At 41.8% G+C, this 23,966-nt stretch overlaps 1 protein-coding gene across 2 annotated transcripts in view; it reads left to right on the plus strand.

Annotated features, from left to right (window-relative positions):
- The window catches only part of LOC126335000 (uncharacterized), a 912,695-nt gene extending 889,130 nt beyond the window's left edge, over nucleotides 1-23,565 (plus strand). For both annotated transcript variants that reach the window (XM_049997826.1, XM_049997835.1), the window contains exon 13: nucleotides 21,986-23,565. In XM_049997826.1, the coding sequence (XP_049853783.1) occupies nucleotides 21,986-22,205 (220 nt within the window). In that variant the 3' untranslated portion in view covers nucleotides 22,206-23,565. The remainder of the gene's footprint in view (nucleotides 1-21,985) is intronic.
- Nucleotides 23,566-23,966: the final 401 nt, after the last annotated feature.

The following is a 23,966-nucleotide window of genomic DNA, read 5'->3' on the forward strand; positions in this document are numbered from 1 at the left end:
TAGTTACACTGAGGTATGGACAACACTTTTGATGCGAAACCAATAGGTGTGTATTTATCACCAAGTCTGTGAGAAAATTTATCACCAAGTCTGTGAGAAAGCACTGCACCAATTCGATAAGAGGAGGCGTTAACTTGCAATACAACTGGTTGTTCAGCATCAAAGTGAACTAAGCATCGATCACTGAGTAATGCATCTTCAAGTTTTTGGCATTCATCTGTCCAAACAAAGGGGACATTCTTACGACGCAAGCAATGCAATGGAGCAGCGATTTGTGCAGCATTCGGTATGAACCGAATATAGGCTAATAGTTCATTTTCCCTAAAACTGACTGCAATTCTGCGATATTGCGAGGAACTGGAAAATCTCGTATGGCTAATAAAAGCGACTGAAGAGGAAGTACACCTTGACTGTTTATGAGATGACTAAGATACTGCAACTCAGGTTTAAACAAATCACGATTGTCCAGTCTACGCTTTACTTCTGCATATGACAACTCGCGAAACAAGGACGTAAATTGGCAATATGTTCTTCACGTGTACGACCTGCTACTACAATGTCGTCCAAATAGTTTGAACAGTTGGGCACTTGTGCAGTCAGCTGTTCCAAATACTGTTGGAAAATGGCGGGTACGGAAGCAGTGCCAAAAGGCAAACGCAAATATTTAAACAAGCCCAAGTGAGTATTCACTACACACACTTTTTGAGATTCTTCATTGAGTGGTACTTGAAGATATGCGTCGCGCAAATCAATTTTTGAAAAATAGCGTCCAGCGCCTAATTTATCCATAAGAACCTCTGGGCGTGGCAATGGATAAGTATCACTGGCAGTTTGTGGGTTGACTGTAGACTTAGTCAACACACAGGCGTATGCGACCTGAAGGTTTGGGAGCAAAACCAGTAGACTTGCCCATTGACTAGGTGATATGGGCGCAATACCTCCACTACCTTACAATTCTTCAAGTTCAGCCGCGTCTTTGTCCCGTAATTCAATGGGAACAGTTCTGGTCAGGCAAAATTTCGGCTGAGCGTTGTCTTTCAGCGTAATACGTGAAACAAAGTTGTTAGCTTTGCTTAAACCTTCCGAAAAGAGTTCTCGGAATTCTGCATTTTGCATTGAATGCAGACACTGACAACACATTGCCCTGAATGATAAAGCCAAACAGATCCAAAGAATCAAGACCAAATATGCTCTCACACTCGCGTTATTGTTGCACTGTAAAAGTCACTGTTTACGTATGGGAGCGATACATGGCAGGCAAAGTACATGTTCCGAGAACTCGAATGTCATGTCCATTATAGGCCGTCAGTTGCGTGCTAGTTTTAGACAGGCGTGGGGAGCCTAACAGTTCATATGCGTGACGATTTAGCAATGTGACAGAGGCACCCATTCCAACTGAAATTTTACACATTTCCCACAATTAAGAAAATGAACAAAAAGTTTGTTTGACTGGCGTATCACTGACGAAACTGCAGACTTGCTATGTTGAAAATGGCTCTGAGCACTATGGGATTTAACTTCTGAGGTCATCAGTCCCCTATAACTTAGAATTACTTAAACCTAATTAACCTAAGGACATCACACACATCCATGCCCGAGGCAAGATTCGAACCTACGAGCGTGGTGGTAGCGCGGTTCCAGACTGAAGCGCCTAGAACCGCTCGGCCACACCGGCCGGCGCACACTTACTAGTTGCAGACTTGGAATACATTTCATTAATGACATGTGCCTTGTGACGAGAGTCTTGTGAGTGGGCTGAATTCTTATGTTTGATCCGCTGCAAACATACGGATTGCACTTGCCCTTTCCTACCACAAGCGTAGCACGGAGCTTGTCGGGAGGGGCAGTCTTGGCGTTTGTGCCGTGTGTAACAGCGAGGACAAGACTTAATTCTGTTCGCCTGTTTAGCGAATTGCTGACGCAGTGCGAAAGGTTGTTTACTTGGATAGCTAGCGCACTCCACCGGTGCAGAGTGAGGCGGTCACAACTAAGGGACCCAACCCGACAAATTGCTGGCTGCTCAAATGAATGAGCCAACAAAGCACCGGAATCGTACTGATCTAGTAATTGCACTACCTGCTGAAATGATGAATTGGACTGTTTCAAAATTTGTTCTCCGATTTTGACATCAGCCACATTGTACACGATCGCATCACGTAGCCATGTCTGAAAATAAAGAACCGCAAGCACATTTGAATTTGCATTTTCTTGTCATACGCTGCAAATCTGTCACCCACTCATGATAAGTTTGTGCCGACCGTTTTTTGCAATTAAAGAATTGGTACCTAGTTGCTACCACATTCATTTGTTGGTCATAATAGTTAACTAAGCGATTACTTGTGATTCTTCAGTTTCTCCCGGCATATTTGTTGCTCGAACAGTCCAGTCGGTTCATAGTGTCCAACGGGCACAATATTTCGGCGATCAGACATGTCGCCATCATCAGGTGCGCTGACGAACTAAGCTCCTGAGGGCGGGCGGTCGATTTAAATACCCTCCCCGCGGGCCGCTCTCTTCGCCGTCCGCGCCCGCGCGCCGGCGGTCGCGAAGACGTGGGCGTCGGAATCTGTCGTAGCGTCGATGTGCTTCCTACGTCCGCCCTGGTCGCCAGTTCGTACTTCTTGCTGAGAGTCTTCTTAATTACATTCAATGCCGGGTTCCAAGCCTTGCTGGGATTGTAGCCGAAATGTCGGTTGATAAGATCTTCTCCGGTGCGAATTTCGATAACCTCCCTTATAACGCTGTCCCAATATTTAGAGGTCTGATCCAGGATCTTGGTACGCTCATAATCCATCTCGTGTTTCTCGGACAAACAGTGCTCTGCTACCGCCGACTTATTTGGATATTTCAGTCGAGTGTGCCTTTTATGTTCTCGGCAACGATCTTCGATGGTGCATACTGTCTGTCCGATATAAGTCTTCCCACACTCACAGGGAATTTGGTATATGCTGGCCTTCCTCAAACCGAGGTTATCTTTCATACTTCCCAGTAATACCCGTGTTTTATTGGGCGGGCAAAGGACGGTTTTAACTCGGTGTTTCTTTAATATACGGCAGATTTTCCCCGATAGTGAACCATTGTAGGGAATAAAGGCAGTGGCTGCCTCTTCTTCCGTGAATTCATCCGTCTCCACAGGTTGTGCTGTGGTGGTGGGACGGAGAGCGCGTCTCATCTGCCATTCCGAGTACCCGTTCTTTCGGAACACGGTTTTGAGAGGTTCCAACTCCTGGGGCAGATTCTCTGCGTCTGAGATGCTGCGCGCCCTGTGTACTAATGTCTTTAGCACTCCATTCCTCTGAGAAGGGTGGTGGCAGCTGTCTGCGTGGAGGTACAGGTCAGGGTGCGTTTTCTTCCTGTAAACCCCGTGGCTCAGGGTGCCATCAGCTCATCTCTTGACCATGACGTCCGGGAATAGTACTCTTCCTTATGCTTCGGTCTCCATAGTGAATTTGATGTTTGGATGTATGGAGTGTAGGTGTATAAGGAAATCCAGGAGCTTGTCCCTAACATGGGACCAGATGACGAACGTGTCATCGACATAACGGAAGAAACAAGTAGGTTTCCAATTGGATGACGCCAAGGCTTCCTCCTCGAAGTACTCGGGCGGGAGTGGGCTGCCCATTGTGACTCCATCCGTTAGCTCATAGAATTCCCCATTAAACAGAAAATACGTTGAGGTCAAGACATGCCTAAAGAGTTCGGTAGTCTTCTCGTCAAATTTCTGCCCAAGAAGCTCGTAGAGGCACCCTGGTGAATAGTGAAACCACGTCGAAATTCGCTAGGATATTAGTATCTTTCAGTCTGAAGTTGCCGAGACGTTTCACGAAATCCACGGAATTGCGGATATGGTGAGGGCATTTACCTACATAGGGGATAAGTAATTAAGCCAGATATTTTGCCAGAAAGTAAGTAGCTGCCCTAATGTTGCTGACAATCGGGCGCCTAGGTACCCCCTCTTTGTGGAGCTTAGGGAGTAGAGTCTTGGTGATACAGGTCCTTGAGGTGACAATTTCTTGGCGTCCCCTCTGGTAGATCCGCGTCCTTGAGTAGAGCCCTGGTGGGGTCAGCGTTGATCTACCTATAGGAGTCGAGAAACAGGAGGTGGATTATGAGCGTACCAAGATCCTGGCGTTATAAGGGAGGCTATCGAAATTCGCACCAGGGAAGATCTTTTCAACCGAGATTGCGGCTACAATCTCAGCAAGGTTTGGGACCTGGCATTGAATGTAATTAAGAAGACTCTCAGCAAGAAGTACGAACTGGCGACCAGGGAGTACGTAGCAAGCACATCGACGCTACGACAGATACCGACGCCCATGTCTTCGCGACCGCCGACGCACGGGCGCGGACGGCGAAGAGAGCGGCCCGCGGGGGAGGGGATTTAAATTGGTTGCCCTCCCTCAGGAGCTCAGTTCGTCAGCGCACTTGGCGATGGCGACATGTCTGATCGCCGAAATATTGTGCCTGTTGGACGCTATGAACCGGCAGTATACCCGCGGACTATTCGAGAAAGCGATTACTTGTCCAGGTGACAGTTCACTCGGAGTAGCGTTAAGATGTAACTTCTGGATAAGTCTGAACACTGCACTTCCTACCGTTGATAATAGATATGGAAGTTTCATAGTACCTGCAATGTTGTGAGCTACCATATGCGCGGTGAACTGGTGGAGCCACTCGATCCATTTTTCGTCTTGTTCACGAAACTGTCGAAAAGGTGGTATAGCAGCTGTCGTAGGCGGTGCTTGTTCTGTCAGCCGCGCAGCTTTGGCGAGTAGCTGCTGCACCACATAGAGCAGGGTGGAAATCTGGTTCGTCTGAAACAGACAACTACATTAGTTGTGTGGCATCTAACGCTTACGACTGTGGGGCCAGAGCAGGAGAGGATTGGTGGGCATGTTGGAGGACACAAATGCAACGAAAAGCCAAAAATATGTACGAAGAAAGTTTCTGCAATGCCCACCAGGAAACACTGATTAGCAATAAGACAGGAAAATGTTTAACCAGTACACACTCCTGCAAAGTAAAGACAAGATAAAATTAAGGTGCCAGCAACAAAAATCTGTGGTCGTAGGCCCTTAGTACGTTTAAAGACTCGTCGCCAGTTGTGGTGTCTTGCCCACTCGTCGCTAATAGTGTGCCTACGGGATGCAGCGTTCTCGGAATGCTAAACAACAATTCAAACAAATAACATTGGTAGTTTTATTCCTATAAAGCAACTGACAATTCTTAACTTTGGAGACTTACAAATAGTAGTCGCTAACAAGGGGCGACAGTCAATATGTAGAGTCCCTGATATGTGAACTGTTCAGGCAAGTTGATACAGTCACTGATAACTTACATCCGCGAGCTGGTGACGATCTGAGCGGCCGAGGCTATTTTTTTTTTCTTTATTGTCATTTTGAAACCTCATACAAGGTAGGCCGGCAGCGGCAAAACTACTCCGCTCTTCGGCCACAGACAATACATTCAATACAAGTGGAGACATCGGAAAACGAAACAAACACGGTGGATAGACAACAGTAGACACACAAATTTAAAATACATGAAGTCGTTCACAGGTGCAGCATCCAAATAAGAACGTTCAGCACTCGGACACTAACAGAGACGATAGAAATGGCCCACGTGAACGAAGGAGCACAAAAGACGGAACACTGAATCACTAACACGATGGCACACAATCTCCAGGGCGTGAATGTTCACATTATGTGTACGAGTCCAGGGACCTGCCAAAAAGGGGTAAGGTGGGGGAGGAGGGAGATGGGAGGGTGTAGATGCCAGTGGCAGAGGAGATGGGAGGGGGAGGAAAAAATGTAGGGGGGTAGAGGAACCCCAGAGGGAGGAGGGAGGGAGGAAGGGAGGAGGGAGAGAAGGGAGAGGGGTGCCCTTGGAAAAAACACAGGGTGTGGTAGGGGAGGATCAAATTTGGTAGGAGGGGTAGATGGAGGGGATGAGGGCATCATCCGGGAGGGGGAGTTGGTGGAAGCCACCTTGGGCGAGAGTATGGAGAGATGGAGAGCAGGTGGGACGTAGGAATGAAGGCAAGGCAGCAGACAGGGGTGGGAAAGGATGGGACGGACAAGCGGGTGAGGGGGATAAAGTTTACGGGAGATGTAGAGGATCCGTATGCGTTCGAGGAGAAGGAGGAGGTGCAGGAACAGAATAAGGTCATACATGATACGTGTAGGGGAGGGAAGTCGGATGCGATAGGCGAGGCGGAGCGCAGGGACTTCTACAATTTGAAGGGATTTGTAAAAGCTAAGAGGGGCAGAGATCCAGTCAGGGTGGGCGTAGCAGAGGATAGGGTGAATGAGGGATTTATAGGTGTGAAGAAGGGTGGAGGGGTGCAGACCCCATGCACGGCCAGAAAGGAGCTTGAGGCTATGGAGTTGGGAGCGTGCCTAGGGTTGGATTGTCCGGAGATGGGGGGGTCCAGGAGAGGCGACAGTCAAGGGTGACGCCAAGGTACTTGAGGGTGGGGGTGAGGGCCATAAATGGTGATATAGACGTCGAGGAGACGGAAGGAAGGGGTGGTTTTGCCTACAATGATCGCCTGGCCGAGGATAGTAGGAGCATCGCTTATATTCCCTTCTTCCAGGTGTCTCTCTTCGCCCGGGGCAGTTCAATTCTGCACACCATTGGCCGTCGTTTTCTCACTCCTTTCTCTGCTCTTGCATTCACCATCTTTGTTCCGGCGCTTATGGTTACGCCGGAACATATTTAGTAGGTCACAATGTTGTCTCAGGTTGACAGCATGACCCAGAATCTGTGGGACATCATCGCCCTAAGATGACGATCAGGCCTCTATTGCAATATTCCAAAAGTTTCCAACCTTTCCACAACCATTACGCCAAAATAAGACCATGTAACGTGCAATATCTTAAACAAAGTTTAGCAATCTCATCAAGAAATGTACTGCCACATCTGTTTTTAGCATGACGAAAGGATTTAGTTAACATTCGAACAAATTAAGCTTTCTCCTTTTTGTAAGCAGAAAATAACGAGATGTTTAGTACTGCTGATTTCCAATTAACTTTTTTTAATATTTTCTTTGGTTTCTCCGAATGCAACTTGTAAGTCATCATCCAAAGTCTTTTGCTTCTGCGCTTTTTCTCAGATTCCAAAACTGTATATGTACTTTTACAAAACAAATTGTGACGAATGGAATCAATATTCATGGGACTTCTCCGATAATGATGGGTACTCCTCACCACCAAAAGGTGGCCAGTGAGTACGCTAGCTTCGAGGAGTCCAAGTAATTCTGCTACCTGAAAACATTTCCTCTTTTACGGAAAAACATACTGGAATCCAGGTATCCCTAGCCACTCTTCCACTTCATGAAATTAGTTTCCGAAAGCACTTGTGACTGATTACTAGTGTTGAGTAATTCAATTGAAAGAGCAGCATATGAAAATAACACGAAGTTAAATGCCGTGTTTGCTTTCGGCAAACTAAACGAACTTTTTCAAAACGTAGCTTTCAGTGTGTGTGAAACGAAAAGTCAAGTTTCCGAGTGTGCTACCAGTTTGGCCATATGGCATTGAAAAGTGATCGTTACATCTGGACACTGAGCGAGGCGGCGCAGCGGTTGGCACATTGGATTCGCATTCGTGGGGAACACGGTTTAATTCCGTGTCAAATGGTTCAAATGGCTCTGAGCACTATGTGACTTAACTTCTAAGGTCATCAGTCGCCTAGAACTTAAAACTACTTAAACCTAACTAACTTAAGGGCATCACACACATCCATGCCCGAGGCAGGATTCGAACCTGCGACCGTAGCGGTCGCGCGGTTCCAGACTGAAGCGCCTAGAACCGTTCGCCCACCAACGGCCGGCTTCAATACCGTGTCCGGCCACCGAGCTTTAAGTTTTCCGGGACTTGAATAAATTGCTCTAGGCAGATCCCGGGGTAGGTACTTTGAAATTTTTTCGTAACCCGAGCTTTTGCTCCCTCTGTAATGACCACGCTGTTGATACGATGTTAAACTTTAATTTTCCTTCCTTCCTTTACTTGTAGAAGCTATTCGAAAACTGCGGGCACGTCGGTGGTAAAAGCAGATATGAATGTTTGCAATTACTGGGAGATATACAGGGTGGTCCATTGATCGTGACCGGGCCAAATATCTCACGAAATAAGCGTCAAACGAAAAAACTACAACGATCGAAACTTGTCTAGCTTGAAGGGGGGAACCAGATGGCGCTATAGTTGGCCCGCTAGATGGCGCTGCCATAGGTCAAACGGATATCAACTGTGTTTTTAAAAAATAGGAAACCCCATTTTTATTATACATATGTGTAGTACGTAAAGAAATATGAATGTTCTAGTTGGACCACTTTTTCGCTTTGAGATAGATGGCGCTGTAATAGTCACAAACATGTGGCTCACAATTTTAGACGAATTGTTGGTAACAGGTAGGTTTTTTAAATTAAAATACAGAACGTAGTTACGTTTGAACATTTTATTTCGGTTGTTCCAATGTGATACACGTATCTTTGTGAACTTATCATTCCTGAGAACGCATGCTGTTACTGCGTGGTTACCTGTAAATACCACATTAATGAAATAAGTGCTAAACATTATGTAGGTCAACCTCAATACATTTGGAAATATGTGTAACGACATTCCTCTCAACGGCGAGTAGTTCGCCTTCCGTAATGTTCGCACATGCATTGACAATGCGCTGACGCGTGTTGTCAGGCGTTGTCCGTGGATCACGGTAGTAAATATCCTTCAACTTTCCCCACAGAAAGAAATCTGGGGACGTCAGATCCGGTGAACGTGCGGGCAACGCTTCGGCGACCAATCCACCTGTTCTGAAATGTGCTATTCAATACCGCTTCAACCGCACGCTAGCTATGTGCCAAACATCCATCATGTTGGAAGTACATCGCCATTCTGTCATGCAGTGAAACATCTTGTAGTACCATCGGTAGAACATTTAAGTAGGAAATCAGCATACATAGCACCATTTAGATTGCCACTGATAAAATGGGGGCTAATTATCCTTCCTCCCATAATGCCGCACCAAACATTAACCGGCCGTGGATTTTCCGTTGCCTAATAGTGCATATTATGCCGGTTTACGTTACCGCTGTTGGTGAATGGCGCTTCGTCGCTAAATAGAACGCGTGCAAAAAATCTGTCATCGTCCCGTAATTTCTCTAGTGCCCAGTGGCAGAACTGTACACGACGTTCAGAGTCGTCGTCACGCAATTCCTGGTGCATAGCAATACGGTACGGGTGCAGTCGATGTTGATGAAGCATTCTCAACACCGACGTTTTTTAGATTCCCGATTCTCGCTCAATTTGTCTGCTACTGATGTTCGGATTAGCCGCGAAAACAGCTGAAACACCTACTTGGCCATCATCATTTGTTGCAAGTCGTGGCTGACGTTTCACATGTGGCTGGACACTTCCTGTTTCCTTAAATAACGTAACTATCTGGCGAACGGTCCGGGCACTTGGAAGATGTCGTCCAGGATACCGAGCAGTATACATAGCACACGCCAGTTGGGCATTTTGATCACAATAGCCATACATCAACACGACATCGACCTTTTCCGCAATTGGTAAACGGTCCATTTTAACACGGGTAATGAATCACGAAGCAAATACCGTGCGCACTGGCGGAATGTTACGTGATACCACGTACGTTTGTGACTATTACATCGCCAACTATCACAAAGCGAAAAAGTGGCCCAATTAAAACATTCATATTTCTTTACGTACTACACGAATATGTAATAAAAATGGGGGGTTCCTATTTAAAAAAAGAGGCAGTTGATATCCGTTTGACCTAAGGCAGCGCCATCTAGCGGGCCAACCATAGCGCCATCTGGTTTCCCCCTTCAAGCTAGACGAGTTTCGCTCTTTGTAGTTTTTTCTTTTGATGCTTATTTCGTGAGATATTTGGTCCGGTCACTATCAATGGACCACCCTGTAGAAGAACAACGAAAATAGATCAGGGAACGGGCTACAGTGGTATATTTAATTGTAACTCTAATGAAAATAAAATAGAAAGGGGTGATACAATATACCCAAGTGAGTTAATCAAGAAGTTCTTTCCTGTATTGCAAGCGATAACAAAAGACCGAGGCGACTGTCAATGGAAAGATCATAGATCACATTAGAACGTATGTGGGACTAGTTTTTGTTAAAGAGCACTCAAGCCGTTAAAGCAGTGAAAAGTGCAGAACACTATTTTATTCAGCAGTGGTGTCGAATAGCTGAAAACAGTAACGATGGTGACGTTGATGAACTATTAAATATTAGAGTCAAGGAGCAGTGATTCCGGCAAATCACTATTAACAGACTCACATAGTGCCAGTCCGAGACTGACACTTTGGAGAGATTTGGAATTCGATCCAGGACACTGCGACAAAGCCTGATTATCAGAAAATTTGCGCCATCACATCTCTTTCCCTTGACAGCCAGATGCTGGTGGTGAAAATTTCTTCCAATATCAGGATCAGAACGGGCTTAGTTCCGAATCAAGCACTACCGCACAGGTGTGCGTTAGTGACCTCAGCTTCAGAGGTGTGTGAAAGTAAAGGTGTATACTGTTCATAAACCTTTACCAACTTTCGATCAGTACGTGGTAAACGTTACAAAATCAATAATATGATGCGGCACAGTATTCCACTTTATCCACTGGAAAGGTACTAACGCAATATAATTAATTTAAAAAGCTGTGTAAATGACATTTGTGAGGTCAAGTTAACAGTTGACAGAAGCTTTTACCCTACTTGTACCAATACGACAAAACCAAAATTAAATTATAACCAGTGCTGTATCTGTGCCAGGCTAGGAACTTTTCAGTTAGCCCTCACGTACTCTAACTCGCAATAAATTTGTCATTAACTATTTCTTATAAACAGAAGACGTCAATAGAGCAAGAAAGTGTCATTCGTTAATCATTGGAGCATAAAATTTCTCACAACAGCAACAGTGAGTTATTTCATTCATGAAGGCGAATGAGGCGCTCTTAGCGACTAATTCTGTTTTTAAAAGTTGTTGAACTGTTACTTTCTACTTTCGGCCCTTCCGCTTTATCATTAAAAAAATGCTACTCTGCAGTGCTGCACACACATTATTACAAGATGGTTGCTTGTTGCTTACGAAATGCTTGTGTGACTGTAAGCACGGCCGGGAGTTAACTGTGACTATTCATCAAAGATATGTCAGACGTTGGGATGTCTGCAATAAATTAAAGCCTTTTATCGTTCTGAATAAGTAATTGAAATGCTCGTTCGATTATATCACGTAGTTAATGCTTCTCATTGCTGCATTGTATGCAAATCTGTAATTTTTTTAGCCACTGGTCGTCTTATCTGACAGAAGGCAACGTCATTATTAGTCGACAAACTTATGTCGTATAAAGACATTACTTGGTTTTGATGCAGCGTTTTCCTGCGGCGTTATACAAATAATTTGATAATACAGACATTGACAACGCACTTTGAAAACATTGTGGACGGTGCAGTTAGCAAAGTGATCAGTTGAACTAAAAGATAAACGCGACTTAATGTTCTACAGAGAAACACCAGTTTAATCGTTCCACTGCACACAACAGACTTACGTATTCAAGGCTACAAAATCATTATACCCATCTGCTAGTATCCTAAGAATCCACTATCTGCAGCACACACGATAGTTGCGTCACCTGGGGGTGACTAGGTCAAATTCTGCTAGATCCGCAAGATTATATGAAGTCATGTTAAACGTATGGAACGCATGCTGTCTTTCGTCTTTCACGTGCAGCTGAAGATGCTTACAACAAGTCGGCAATTAAGGGGATCTAAGTTATTATTTGGAGAAAGTACTTTAAAGTCTTGAGTTTCATCTTCCAGTCTAATTACGCATTAAGACACGATAGTTGTAAAGCTGCCCTCAACTCAAAAGGTTGGTCTGAACTCTGCAGTGCTTTACTAATTACGATGGCACGACCGTCCCTTACTCTGATCTGACTTATCCAGCCAGTTATAGAGGGATTACAATTTAAAGTGGACTCCAGAGCACGGTGCAACTTAGCATTTTTACACGCAGTGATGTGACAAAACGTTACGACCGCTTAGCGGACTGACACTACGGCAGAACAAGTGAAGATGCCGTGCGTATCGACCAAGTTACCTGGTTCTGAACTGCCATGCAAAATCTGGTCGTTTCTTAACCGACTAGGAACCAACACTGGAAATTGTGCAGACTCTTAGCACGAACTGAAGAAAATAGAGTCACCAATTGTTACTGCGGTGCTGAAAAGCAGACTGTTCGACATGTCACTGAAGAGTGTCCTATGAGAGTTTTCCCTGGAGATCCAAAAGAGTCCTGGGGATAACGGAGGGATCAGTTGACTACATTCGTGATTGGATATTAGTTTGTATGAATAAGACTGAAACTGGCACATGTGATGCACTAGTTTGATGCGGCCCACTACGAATTCTTCTTCTGTTCCAACCCCTTCACCTCAGAGTAGCAATTGCCTCCTACGTCATCAGTTATTTGCTGGATGTATTTCAGTTGTAACTTACATAATCAATTATTTGCTGGATGTATTCCAGCCACTATCTTCCTCTATAGTTTATACCCTATATAGCTCCCTCTAGTACTGTGGAAGTTATTCTCTGACGTCTTAACAGATGTCCTATCATCCTGTCCCTTCTTGTCAGTGTTTTCCACATATTCTGCGCAGAACCTCCTCATTCCTTACCCTGTCGGCACATCTAATTTTAACATTCGTCTGTAGCACCACATCTCAAATGCTTCGATTCTATTTCACTGCCATAAAATGCTGTGCTCCAAACGTACATCCTCAGAGATTACTTCCTCAAATTAAGTCCTATGTTTGATGCTAGTAGACTTCTCTTGGCCAGAAATGCCCTTTTTGCCAGAACTAGTCTGCCTTTTACGTCCTCCTTGCTCCGTTCGTCATTGGTTATTTTGCTACATAGTAGCACTCCTTATCTACATCTACATCGTGACCATTAATCCTGGTGTTAAGTTTCTCACTATCCTCATTTCTGAAACTTCTCATTACTTCCGTCTTTCTTCGTGTTTACACTTAATCCATACTCTCTACTCATTAGACTGTTCACCCCACTCAGCAGATCATGAAATTCTTCTTCACTTTCACTGAGCACAGCAATGTCATCCGCGAATCGCATCATCGATATCCTTTCACCTTCAATTTTAATTGCGCTCCTGAACCTTTCCTTTATTTCAATCATTACTTCTTCGATGTATAAACTGAACAGTATGGGCACTTCTTTCTTGGCCATCCGCTCTTTATTATTCCCTCTTGGCACTTGTACATGTTGTATGTTACCCGTCTCTCCCTATAGCTTACATCTATTTTCCTCAGAATTTCGAACATCTTGCACCATTTGACATTGACGAACGCTTTTTCTAAGTTAACAAATCCTATGAACTTGTCTTGATTTTTCTTTATTCTTGCTTCCATTGTCAACTGCAACGACAGAATTGCATCTCTGGTGCCTTCACCTTTCCTAAATCCAAACTGGTCGTTATCTAACACATCCTCATATTTTTTTCCACTCTTCTGTATATTATTCTTGTCAGTAACTTGGATGCATGAGCTGTTAAGTTGATTGTGCGATAGTTCTCGCACTTTCCAGCTATTGCAGTCTTCCGAATTGAGTTGATGACTTTTTAGCGAAAGTCAGATGGTATATTGTCAGACTCATACATTCTATACACCAACGTGAATAGTCGTTTTGTTGCCACTTCCCGAAATGGTTTTAGTATCTCTGATCAAAATGTTACTAGCCCTTCTGCCTTATGTGATAAGTCTTCCAAACTTCTTTTAAATTCTGTTTCTTCTACTGGATCTCCTATCTCTTCCATATCGACTTCTGGTTCTTCTTCTATCACATCAGACCAATCTTCCCCCTCATAGAGACAATGTACTCTTTCCAGTTACCCGGTCTCTCCTCATCATTTAACAGTTGACTACCCGTTGCACTCTTAATGTACCACCCCTGCTTATAATCTCATCGAAGGTTGTTTTGACTGTTGAGAGCCGTTTCAGTCGTAGCTTCACTTTCTGGCAATCCTTCCATGGGTTTGGAGATATTAAGACATAGCCGATGATCACTCTCTTCCAATTTAAGCTTGAGTCTTCTGTTTTCATCACTCAGAATTTTTGTTTCCTCTCGTAGCTCAGCAATAATTAACAACAGATTTTCGGAAGATGAAGCACCGATTTTCACATCTTTGGTCGTTGTTTTACCACGCCATTGCTCTGACGTGTGGATTTACTTCATATTTCTCGTACAGTTTTTTAAATTCATCCTGCAAGAGTCCAATGATTTTAAGATATGATAGGTTTTCCTTTTTTATACTGAAATGAGATGATGATAAGAGATTAGCTTAGGAAACAAGACATTTAAAGTAGTAAAAAAGTTTTGCTATTTGGGCAGGAAAATGATGATGGCTGAATTAGGAAGAGTATAAAATGTACAGTGGCAATTTGAGGAAAGCATTTCTGAAGAAGAGAAATTTGTTAACATCGAATATAGACGTAAGTCCTCAGATGTCTTTTCTGAAGATAGCCATGTATGGAAGTGAAACATGGATGATAAATAACTGAGACAAAAAGAGAATAAAAGCTTTCAAAATGTGGGCTACAGAAAAATGTGGACGATTAGATGGGTAGATCAAGGAACTATTCAGGAGGTACTGAATAAAACTGGGGTGACAAGAAATTTGTTGCACAACTTGACCAAAAGAAGAGATAGGTTGACAGGGACTACCATTTTAGTCTTGGAGGAAAGTGTGGGGTGGTAAAACTCATAGAGGGAGACCATGCAGTTCTGAACTGTTCTGGCAGATGGCAGAGCCATAGTAAAGCATTAAAATGGCATGTGCATATGACTCACGTTGCAAGTAGTGTGCTGTTACTGGATTCTTGTGTGCAGAAAAAGAAACTGTGGTGAACTTCCGTAAATGTTTGCATGCAATGTATGGTGATGCTGCAGTTGATAGGAGTAAAGTTGGATGGTGGGTAAAGAAAGTAACAGCTGCAGAAAATGCAGAAACAGAGCTCCATTATCAGTCATGCTTGGAATGTCCAGTCACAGCCACTGCTTCAGACATGCTGAATCATGTGGCTGCCATTATTCGTGCCGACTGGCACTTCACAACTCGACAGTTGGCTCTACAATTGTCAGTTATCATTGGAAGTGCGTCTACAACAATCAAGACTCAAATATTCAAAGAGATGCTCATGATGGGTTCCACAAATGCTCACAGTGGACCACAAGATTCAAAGAAAGGACATTTCACCTGAATTGTTGGAATGTTTTGAGGCCAACAAAGAGGCCTTTCTGTCATGGATCATTCTGGGGGACAAAAGTTCGATGCACCACTATGCACTGGAAACAAAAAGGCAGTCATCATGCTGACAGTCTTCTGGGATTGTGATGGCATCAGTCTTGTGGATGTGATGCCACAACCATCAATTCGGAGACCTACAAGAAGTCTGTGAATAAACTCAAGAACTCTTTCCGACATGTTCAATTTGGCTAAAATCTAGCAGAAATCTTGCTCCAGCACAATAATGCACGCCCACACGTCACAAAATTGGACTGGACATCATTGCCCCATCCACCCTGCAGTCCAGACCTGGTACCCTCAGACTTCCATCTCTTTAGGCTGTTTAAAGATTCTCTACAGGGAACACAATTTGAAGATGATGAGAGTGTCAGTCATGCAGTGAAAACAAGGCTACACCTAAAGGGCAAGAGCTTTTACCAGCAGGGAATACATGCTCTTCCACAATGTTCATATATGGCTGTAGAACTTGATGGAGACTACGTAGAAAAATAGAAAATGAACAAGACATGTTGATGTATACTGTGACCAAATTCTGACTCTTAACAATAAATAAGTTTTGAGGGAAAAAATTTGGGGCATTACTTATTGAATAACCCTTGTAGGTCCGCAGTTCATTTCTCACCTCCTATAAATACCTGTCATTCAACACTTGTCATCCTGGACTTTTTTATGATATCATGTAATTTGCAAGAAAATTCCATGTATGTGTAAGTATTCTCTGCTGAGGTAGGCAGTTCAGCTCAATCTAATCTTTCACGTGTATGAAATAAGAGAGATTTCAGTGTGAAATGTTAGTTCTTGTGATCCTCTCTAGTAGCTGGTACTTGAGCCCAGATTTTACATGACATAATTTGGTGGAGATGCCAGGTAACTTAGACGTAAACATCGCTGTTGTATAAACAAACAAATAAGGTAATTCAAAAAGCCATCCACCTTCACATGCAGGAAACTGAATACAAACAGTACATTCTTCCTACAGTTTTCATTTTCAAGGTACTATTCCATAGAGAAGAATCAGTGAATCAGGTGTACTTAAGATATACAGAAGAACAATTGCGCCATGCAGTGAAACCAATATAATGGAGCCAGACAAGCTATCATACCCAAAGAGGGGCATGGCAAAGGACTTCACCAAGTATTTCTTTTCAGGTATGTCACCACAACAGAGAAATTCCTGAAGTAGTGCCAGCACTTTGAAGCAGTGCAGCAGAAAAGATAATACCAAAAGATGTTTGATAGACTTCTGAATGCCGTGTCAGAGGCGGTCATGAAAGAACATCATGACCACATATTGTTCAAAGACAAACAATAAGACAAGAGAAATGAAGGTCTATGATGTCTGTTAATGTTTACACCAGATGGCCACATCACTAATTCAATGATTCATACAGATTTCTATAGGCAGAGTAGCATTGGGGAATGGAGTCAGAAACATCAGACTTAAGCCACAACAGTTAGACAACATCAAAAGCACACTGTGACAAAGATGCAACTGCCACCCTTACCAAATCAGTAATAATGCAGAAAACAGAGAATAGAAGACAACATGCTGGTACCTCTATGTTCGCACTTGAATATCCTGGACATGTCATTTTGTTGTTGTTGTTGTTGTTGTTGTTGTTGTGGTCTTCAGTCCAAAGACTGGTTTCATGCAACTCCCCATGTCTGTGCAAGCATCTTCATCTCTGAATAACTTCTGCAACCTACAACCTTCTGAATCTACTTACTGTATTCATCCTTTGGTCTCCCTCTCCAATTTTTACCTCCACACTTCCCTCCATTACAAAATGGATGATTCCTTCATGTCTTGCAGTGTGTCCAGTTAACTGGTGTCTTCCTTTAGTCGAACTGTGTCATAAATATAATAATAAACATAATATATGATGAATTGATGAAGACCACATACCCACTGCATAATCACGTCACTCTTCCATAGTAAATTGTTGGTCAACTAATCATTACAATAGCTGTGTACAAGAAGTTGAAATTTATTACAATTGTAGCTTATTATTGTCATAGTGTATAGCAGATAGCATCCTATGTATTTAGTAAATCCTTTTTGCACACATTGGTGTATGGAGAGTTATCATGACCTGTCTGTTGTGGATTCCAAACAGCAGCAACTAACACAGTTGAAATTTGTCAGAACAATACAAGCTTATTAGTTATTGGATTACACCAGCCCAGATCATAAATTCATAGATTGTTTTGGCTTTTAATGTTACATACAAATAGATATGAATTTCTCAGGGAGGAATGTTTAATTTTGAGGGAGGGGGGGAGAGATTTTCTTCCCTGGGCCAACACCTGAATTCATTGCTATTTGGAGTGATGCCATGACCAGAATACATGGACTGCTGATGAATGGTGCCATATTGTCTTCAGTGATGAATCATGGTTCTGCACTATGCTGAAGGAAGGAAGATTAGCATTTAACATCCCATCAACATTGGGGTCATTAGAGATGGAACATAAGCTCAGAATGATTCAACAACAGGGAAAGAACTTGGCCATGTCATTTTGAAAGGAAAAATCCTGATTTTGAATGGAGCAGTTTAGGGAAATCGTGGAAAACCTGAATCTGGATGGTTGGACATGAATTTCAACTGTCATCCTGTTCTATGCAAGTCAGTGCATTAACTGTTGTGCCACCTTGCTCAGCTACACTACCTTGGATGACTATTGTTGACGAATATGGTGGTGACTTGGAGAACAGGTCCTATTCTCTCAATATTATCAGGGGCAGAGTGGAGTTACTCCTGTCATTTTGGTGTGGGAGCCGTTGGGTATGACTTCAGATCATGGCTGGCAGGGACTGAGAGATCTATGAAAGTACTACAGTTGGCAATTCTACATCATTTCGGTTGCATTCAAGTCCATAGCAGAGACAAGGTAGGTCAGATGACAAAGAGTGAGATCCTATATCAACTTTGGGTGTCATCCCCCCAACCACTCAACACTCATATAGGATTTCTCCATTTGAATGGCAAATAGTATAGAAATAAATAGAGAAGATGCTATGATGTAATGCCATTCATCCATCAGAAAGTAATTCACCCTCTCTGTGTTTGTCATGAAGGAGAAAGATAGCACATGCCACTCGCTATTGATTACATGTAGCTGAACAAAATCACCAAACAATTTGCACAAATTACCATGAATTAAACACACATGGATGATGTGAAGGAAGATAATCATTTCTTCTCTTTGCATATGCAAACTGGCTAGTAGCACATTACGAATGACATAGCTGCCTGGGAAATAACAGTTATTTGATCCCAGGACCTACATGGCAACATAAATGTGTCTGTTTTCTTGCAGATTACAGCATTTAAAGAAAATAAATTAATGAATGAAAAAGTAGTTTATTGGTCTTACTGTTCTTGTCATTGTGCTCTTCAGTCGAAAGACTGATTCGATGCAATTCTCCATGCTACTCTATTCTATGCAAGCCTCTTCATCTCTGAGTAACTACTGCAACCTACATCCCTCTGAATCTGCTTAATATATCCATCTCTTTGTGTTCTTTCATGATTTTTACCTCCCCCCCCCCCCCCCCCCCTCCACCACCAATTCCTTCAAGTACCAAATTGGTGGGTGATCCCCTGATGTCCCAGAATGTGTCCTACCAACTGGTCCCTTCTTTTAGTCAGGTTGAACAACAAATTTCTCTTCTCCTCAGTTCTATTCAGTACCTCCTCATTAGCTATTTGATCTACCCCTCTAATCTTTAGCATTCTCCTGTAGCACCACATTTTGAAAGCTTCTATTCTTTTCTTGTCTAAACTGTTCATCATCCATGTTTCACTTCCATACGGCTACACTCCAAACAAATACTTTCAGAAGGAACTTCCTGGCACTTAAATCTATACTCAATGTTAATAAATTTCTATTCTTCAGCAACTCCTTTCATGGCATCACCAGTCTACTTTCCTACTTTGACCATCATCAGCTATTTTACTTCCCAAATAGCAAAACCCGTTTGGTGCTTTAAATGTCTCATTTCCTGTCTAATCCCCTCAGCATCACCTGATTGAATTCGACTACATTCCATAACCCTTGTTTTGCTTTTGTTGATGTTCATCTTATATCCTTCTTTCAAGATACTGCCCATTTTGTTGAACGGAAAGGGCAGTATCTTGAAAGGAGCACTGTTCTTCCAAGTCCTTTGCTGTCTCTGACAGAATTACAATGTCATTGGTAAACCTAAAAGTTTTCATTTCTTCTCCAAATTTTTCTTTTGCTTCTTTTACTGTTTGCTCAATATACAGATTGAATAACATCCGGGATAGGCTACAACCCTGTCTCACTCCTATCTCAAGCACTGCTTCTCTTTCATACCCCTTGTCTCTTATAACTGCTACCTACATTCTGTGCAAATTGTAAATAGCCTTCTGCTCCCTGTATTTTACCACTACCACCTTTAGAATTTGATGGACAGTATTCCAGTCAACATTTTCAATAGTTTTCTCTAAGTCTACAAATGCTGTAAATATTGGTTTGCCTTTCCTTAATCTATCTTTTATGAGAAGTCGTAGGGTCAGTACTGCCTTGTGGGTTCCTACATTTCTCCAGAATCCAGACTAATCTTCCTTAAGGTCAGCTTCTACCAGTTCTTCCATTCTTCTGTAAAGAGTTCATGTTCGTATTTTTCAGCTGTGAGTTGTTAAACTGATAGTTTGCTAACTTTCACACCTGTTAGCACCTACTTTCTTTGGAATTGGGATTATTATATTCTTCTAGAAGTCTGAGGGTATTTCACCTGTCTCATACAGCTTGGTCACCAGATGGAAGAGTTTTGTCATGGCTGGCTCTCTCAAGGCTATCAGTAGCTCCAACAGAATGTTTTCTACTCTTGGAGCCTTGTTTAGACTTAAGTCCTTCAGTGCTTTATCAAATTCTTCACACAGGATCATAACTCACTTCTCATCTTCCTCTGTGTCATCTTCCATTTCCATAATACTGTCCGCAAGTACATTTGCTTTGTATAGTGCCTCTATATGCGTCTTCCCCCTTTTTGCTTTTTCTTCTTTGCTTAGGACTGGTTTTCCATCTGAGCTATTGATATTCTTATAGGTGGTTCTTTTTTCTCCAAAGGTCTCTTTAATTTTCCTGTGAGTGGCATCTACCTTACCCCTAGTGATATATGCTTCTACATCCTTACATTTGTCCTCCAGCCATTACAGCTTAGCCATTTTGCACTTCCTGCCGATCTCATTTTTAGACGTTTATATTTCCACTGCCTGCATCATTTGTCACATTTTTGTATTATCTGTTTTCCTTGATTAAATTCACTATCTCGTGTGGTACCCAAGGATTTCTACTAACCCTCATCATTTTACCTACTTGATCCTCGGCTGTTTTCACTATTTCATCACTCAAAGCAACCTGTTCTTCTTCTATTGCATTCCTTTCCCCTGTTCTTGTCAACTGTTCCCTAGTGCTCTCTCTGAAACCCTCTACAACCTCTGGGTCTTTCAGTTCATCCAGGTCCATTTCCTTAAGTTCCTGCCTTTTTGCAGTTTCTTCAGATTTTATCTGCAGTTCATAACCAGTAAATTGTGGCCAGAGTCCACATCTGCCACTGAAAATGCCTTACAATTTAAAACCTGGTTCCTAAATCTCTGTCTTACCATTATAGAGTCAATCTAAAACCTTCTAGTGTCTCCAGGTCTCTTCCACATATATAACCTTCTCTCATGATTCTTAAATGAAGTGTTAGCTATGATTAAAGTATTCTCTGTGCAAAATTCTACCAGATGACTTTCTGTTTCATTCCATTCTCCCAGTTCATATTCCCCTATTATGTTTCCTTCTGTTCCTTTTCCTACTATTGAACTCCAGTCCCTCATGACTATTAAATTTTTGGTTCCCTTAACCACCTGAATAATTTCTTTTATCTCATCATACATTTCCTCAGTCTCCTTCTTGTCTGCAGTTCTAGTTGCTTTTGGAAGAGGATAGTGTGGCAAGAGAAAAGGAATATACACCTACATCTATATTCTGCAAATCACTGTGAAGTGCATGACAGAGGGTACTTCTCACTGTACTATTCACCATATACACTTTGGTGCCACATACATATAACAAGAATTTCTTTTAGTTGTGTGAGAGGTTGTTAGATAAGATTGTGTTTGTTACAGTAGTCATTAAGGGCTTCGCACATTCACTTCTGGCGTATTGTGCATCAGTCACTGTTTCTTTAGACCCACAGAACCAGAGAGTGAATATTTGGTTACCTGACACCTCAGCACTCAATCCCACATAGCTGTAAATGTACTTGTAGAGTTAACTAGTTTCATGGTAGTTTTAAGGACTGTCATATTTGTTCTTCTTATTTACAGTGTACATCAGAAAATTTATTCCCTTAATTGGGAGTTTCAGACACACAAAGAGGGACACACAGAGAACCTTAATTATAGATTCATTCTATTTTCCTAACTTCTTCACCAGTCATGAATATAAAGTCATTTCACAAATTAGGCTTTTCTGGAACCATTCAGTAGCCCATAACTCGAAGAAAAGAGTGTCAATTTACTGGCTTAAAATACACAACTGATACATCTACACAAATTTCTTATTCTTGTTGTTAATCCCTTTTTGTGTAGGAAATAATTTCTTCTGTGAAATTTCAGTTGTTTCGAAGCCAACCTCAATGGTGTCTGGTTTGCTCCGGGACAACCACGGCCATCTTACAGAGGCATTATCTGGCAGTACTGGCTTGGAGATCGCTCTCTAAGAAGAGTCACCATGATGATACGTCCACGTGATCCACCTCCCACAATTGGAGATTCTGAATTTGAAGAGCGGTCGTCTGATGATGTGCCTCCAATTGATATACCAGAGGACCCATAGTACTTCGGCTGTGACAAATAGTGAAAGTGTTGTAAGTTCCAGAACTAGTAAACAGAACATTTACTTTTGCCCTAATAGTTGCACATAATACAATGTACAGAGACATACGGAGATATGTGAGGACTCAAGAGTTTTCTAGTGACCACATTTTTTAATAAACACAAAAAGCAAAGAAAATAAATAAAAAACTTTTACTACCATAGGTGAGAATTTTCCTTGTACATAAAGACTATCTATCAGAAATATCACATACAAATTTGGTATTATATGTATTATTAAAACTAATTTAAATTCACACTAAAGCATTTATTTATATTTACTGTTATCAGTGACATCTTGAATACATACCATAGTTTATAGTCTGCTACAGGCTTTAATATTTCATGTATTTTGTATTAAATATTTTGTTCAATGGTACAAAGTTAATAAAAGAAACAATTTCATTTCAAGGTAACACTAAAATCACATCCAATTCCACTTACATCACTAGTATGTTAGAACAGTCACAATGGGGAGATTATCAGAAATAAAATGTAATTGCCAAACACATAAAATTATATGGCATCTGTGAGTTTAATTCGTATATATAAAGCAAGCTATTGGTCTTTCTCCCAAGCAAAGTGGTTAGCTCCTTTTTGTCATATTCTACATCTGTATTCTGCAAACCACTGTGAAGTGCAGGGCAGAGGGTGATTCCATGAAAAACAAACACTATACTGATTCACATAGCATCGATTTTACATGGCCTTTATCATGGTAGTTTGTCAGTATTATCTACCACGCATTACTGAATTTCCATCAGCTCGACATAATGTATAGATAAAATCCTTAATAAATTTATTAATCAAATGATTTTTCATGTACTTTTTCATTGAGTGCAAAATCAAAATGAAGAAATAAGAATGCTGAATAGTTTTTCACATGCAGCAGTTATATGATTGTTGTATAATAGTTACAATAATATAGCTCCAAGAGGCTCTGTAATATATTTTAATATACAGCTTTGTAAATTAACAATATAGAATGCTCCAAACATGCAAACTACATCATCTTATTACTTTTGTAATTAATTTATTTTTGTACTAGTGTTATAATGTGTAGAGATTGTTTTTTATCACAATAATAGCAATAATGTCAGTTTGCTAGCTAAAGATTCATTATTTTAAATTATCAGAGATGGTTTGGAAGTTTTCACCTGTTGAGATTACGTGAAATACTTGTAGTGGCAATATAAGTCAGTCTTAAATGTGTGACTAATAACATGTGGAAACCAGTACTCAATGTTTATTACTGGTTTATGGTTATATATTTTATATGTAGTACAAATAAACTTAATAATAAATGAAAGATGTACTCAGTATTCTTTTGTTTCCATTACTGTAAAAAGTAACTTTTCACTCCACTTCCACTGTGCCTATTTTAGTCTCATTATAGCTTGATCTCACACAATACGCAGCTGCAGCCCATCATGATAACAGAAGATACTATTTTTTGTATTTAGCTTATTTTAAAGGGAGCATCAAGAAACAAATGATTGAACCTGGGGAAAGGAATGCAACAGAAGACAAGTGAGTAGCTCCAAGTGACACAATAGTAAAGGCAGCTGAGAATCGGTTACATGATCCACTATATATCTTTGGATAACATAGGAGATATTGAATTTCATTGATTAAAAAAGAGAATTTAAATATGCAAAATGGAATGCAGGCATTTAAACAGCAAGACTGACAGAAAGTGCAATGTGGCAAAGCAGTAATAGTT

Source organism: Schistocerca gregaria, chromosome 1 (genome assembly GCF_023897955.1).
Source record: "Schistocerca gregaria isolate iqSchGreg1 chromosome 1, iqSchGreg1.2, whole genome shotgun sequence".
In the NCBI taxonomy this organism is placed as follows: Eukaryota; Metazoa; Arthropoda; class Insecta; order Orthoptera; family Acrididae; genus Schistocerca; species Schistocerca gregaria.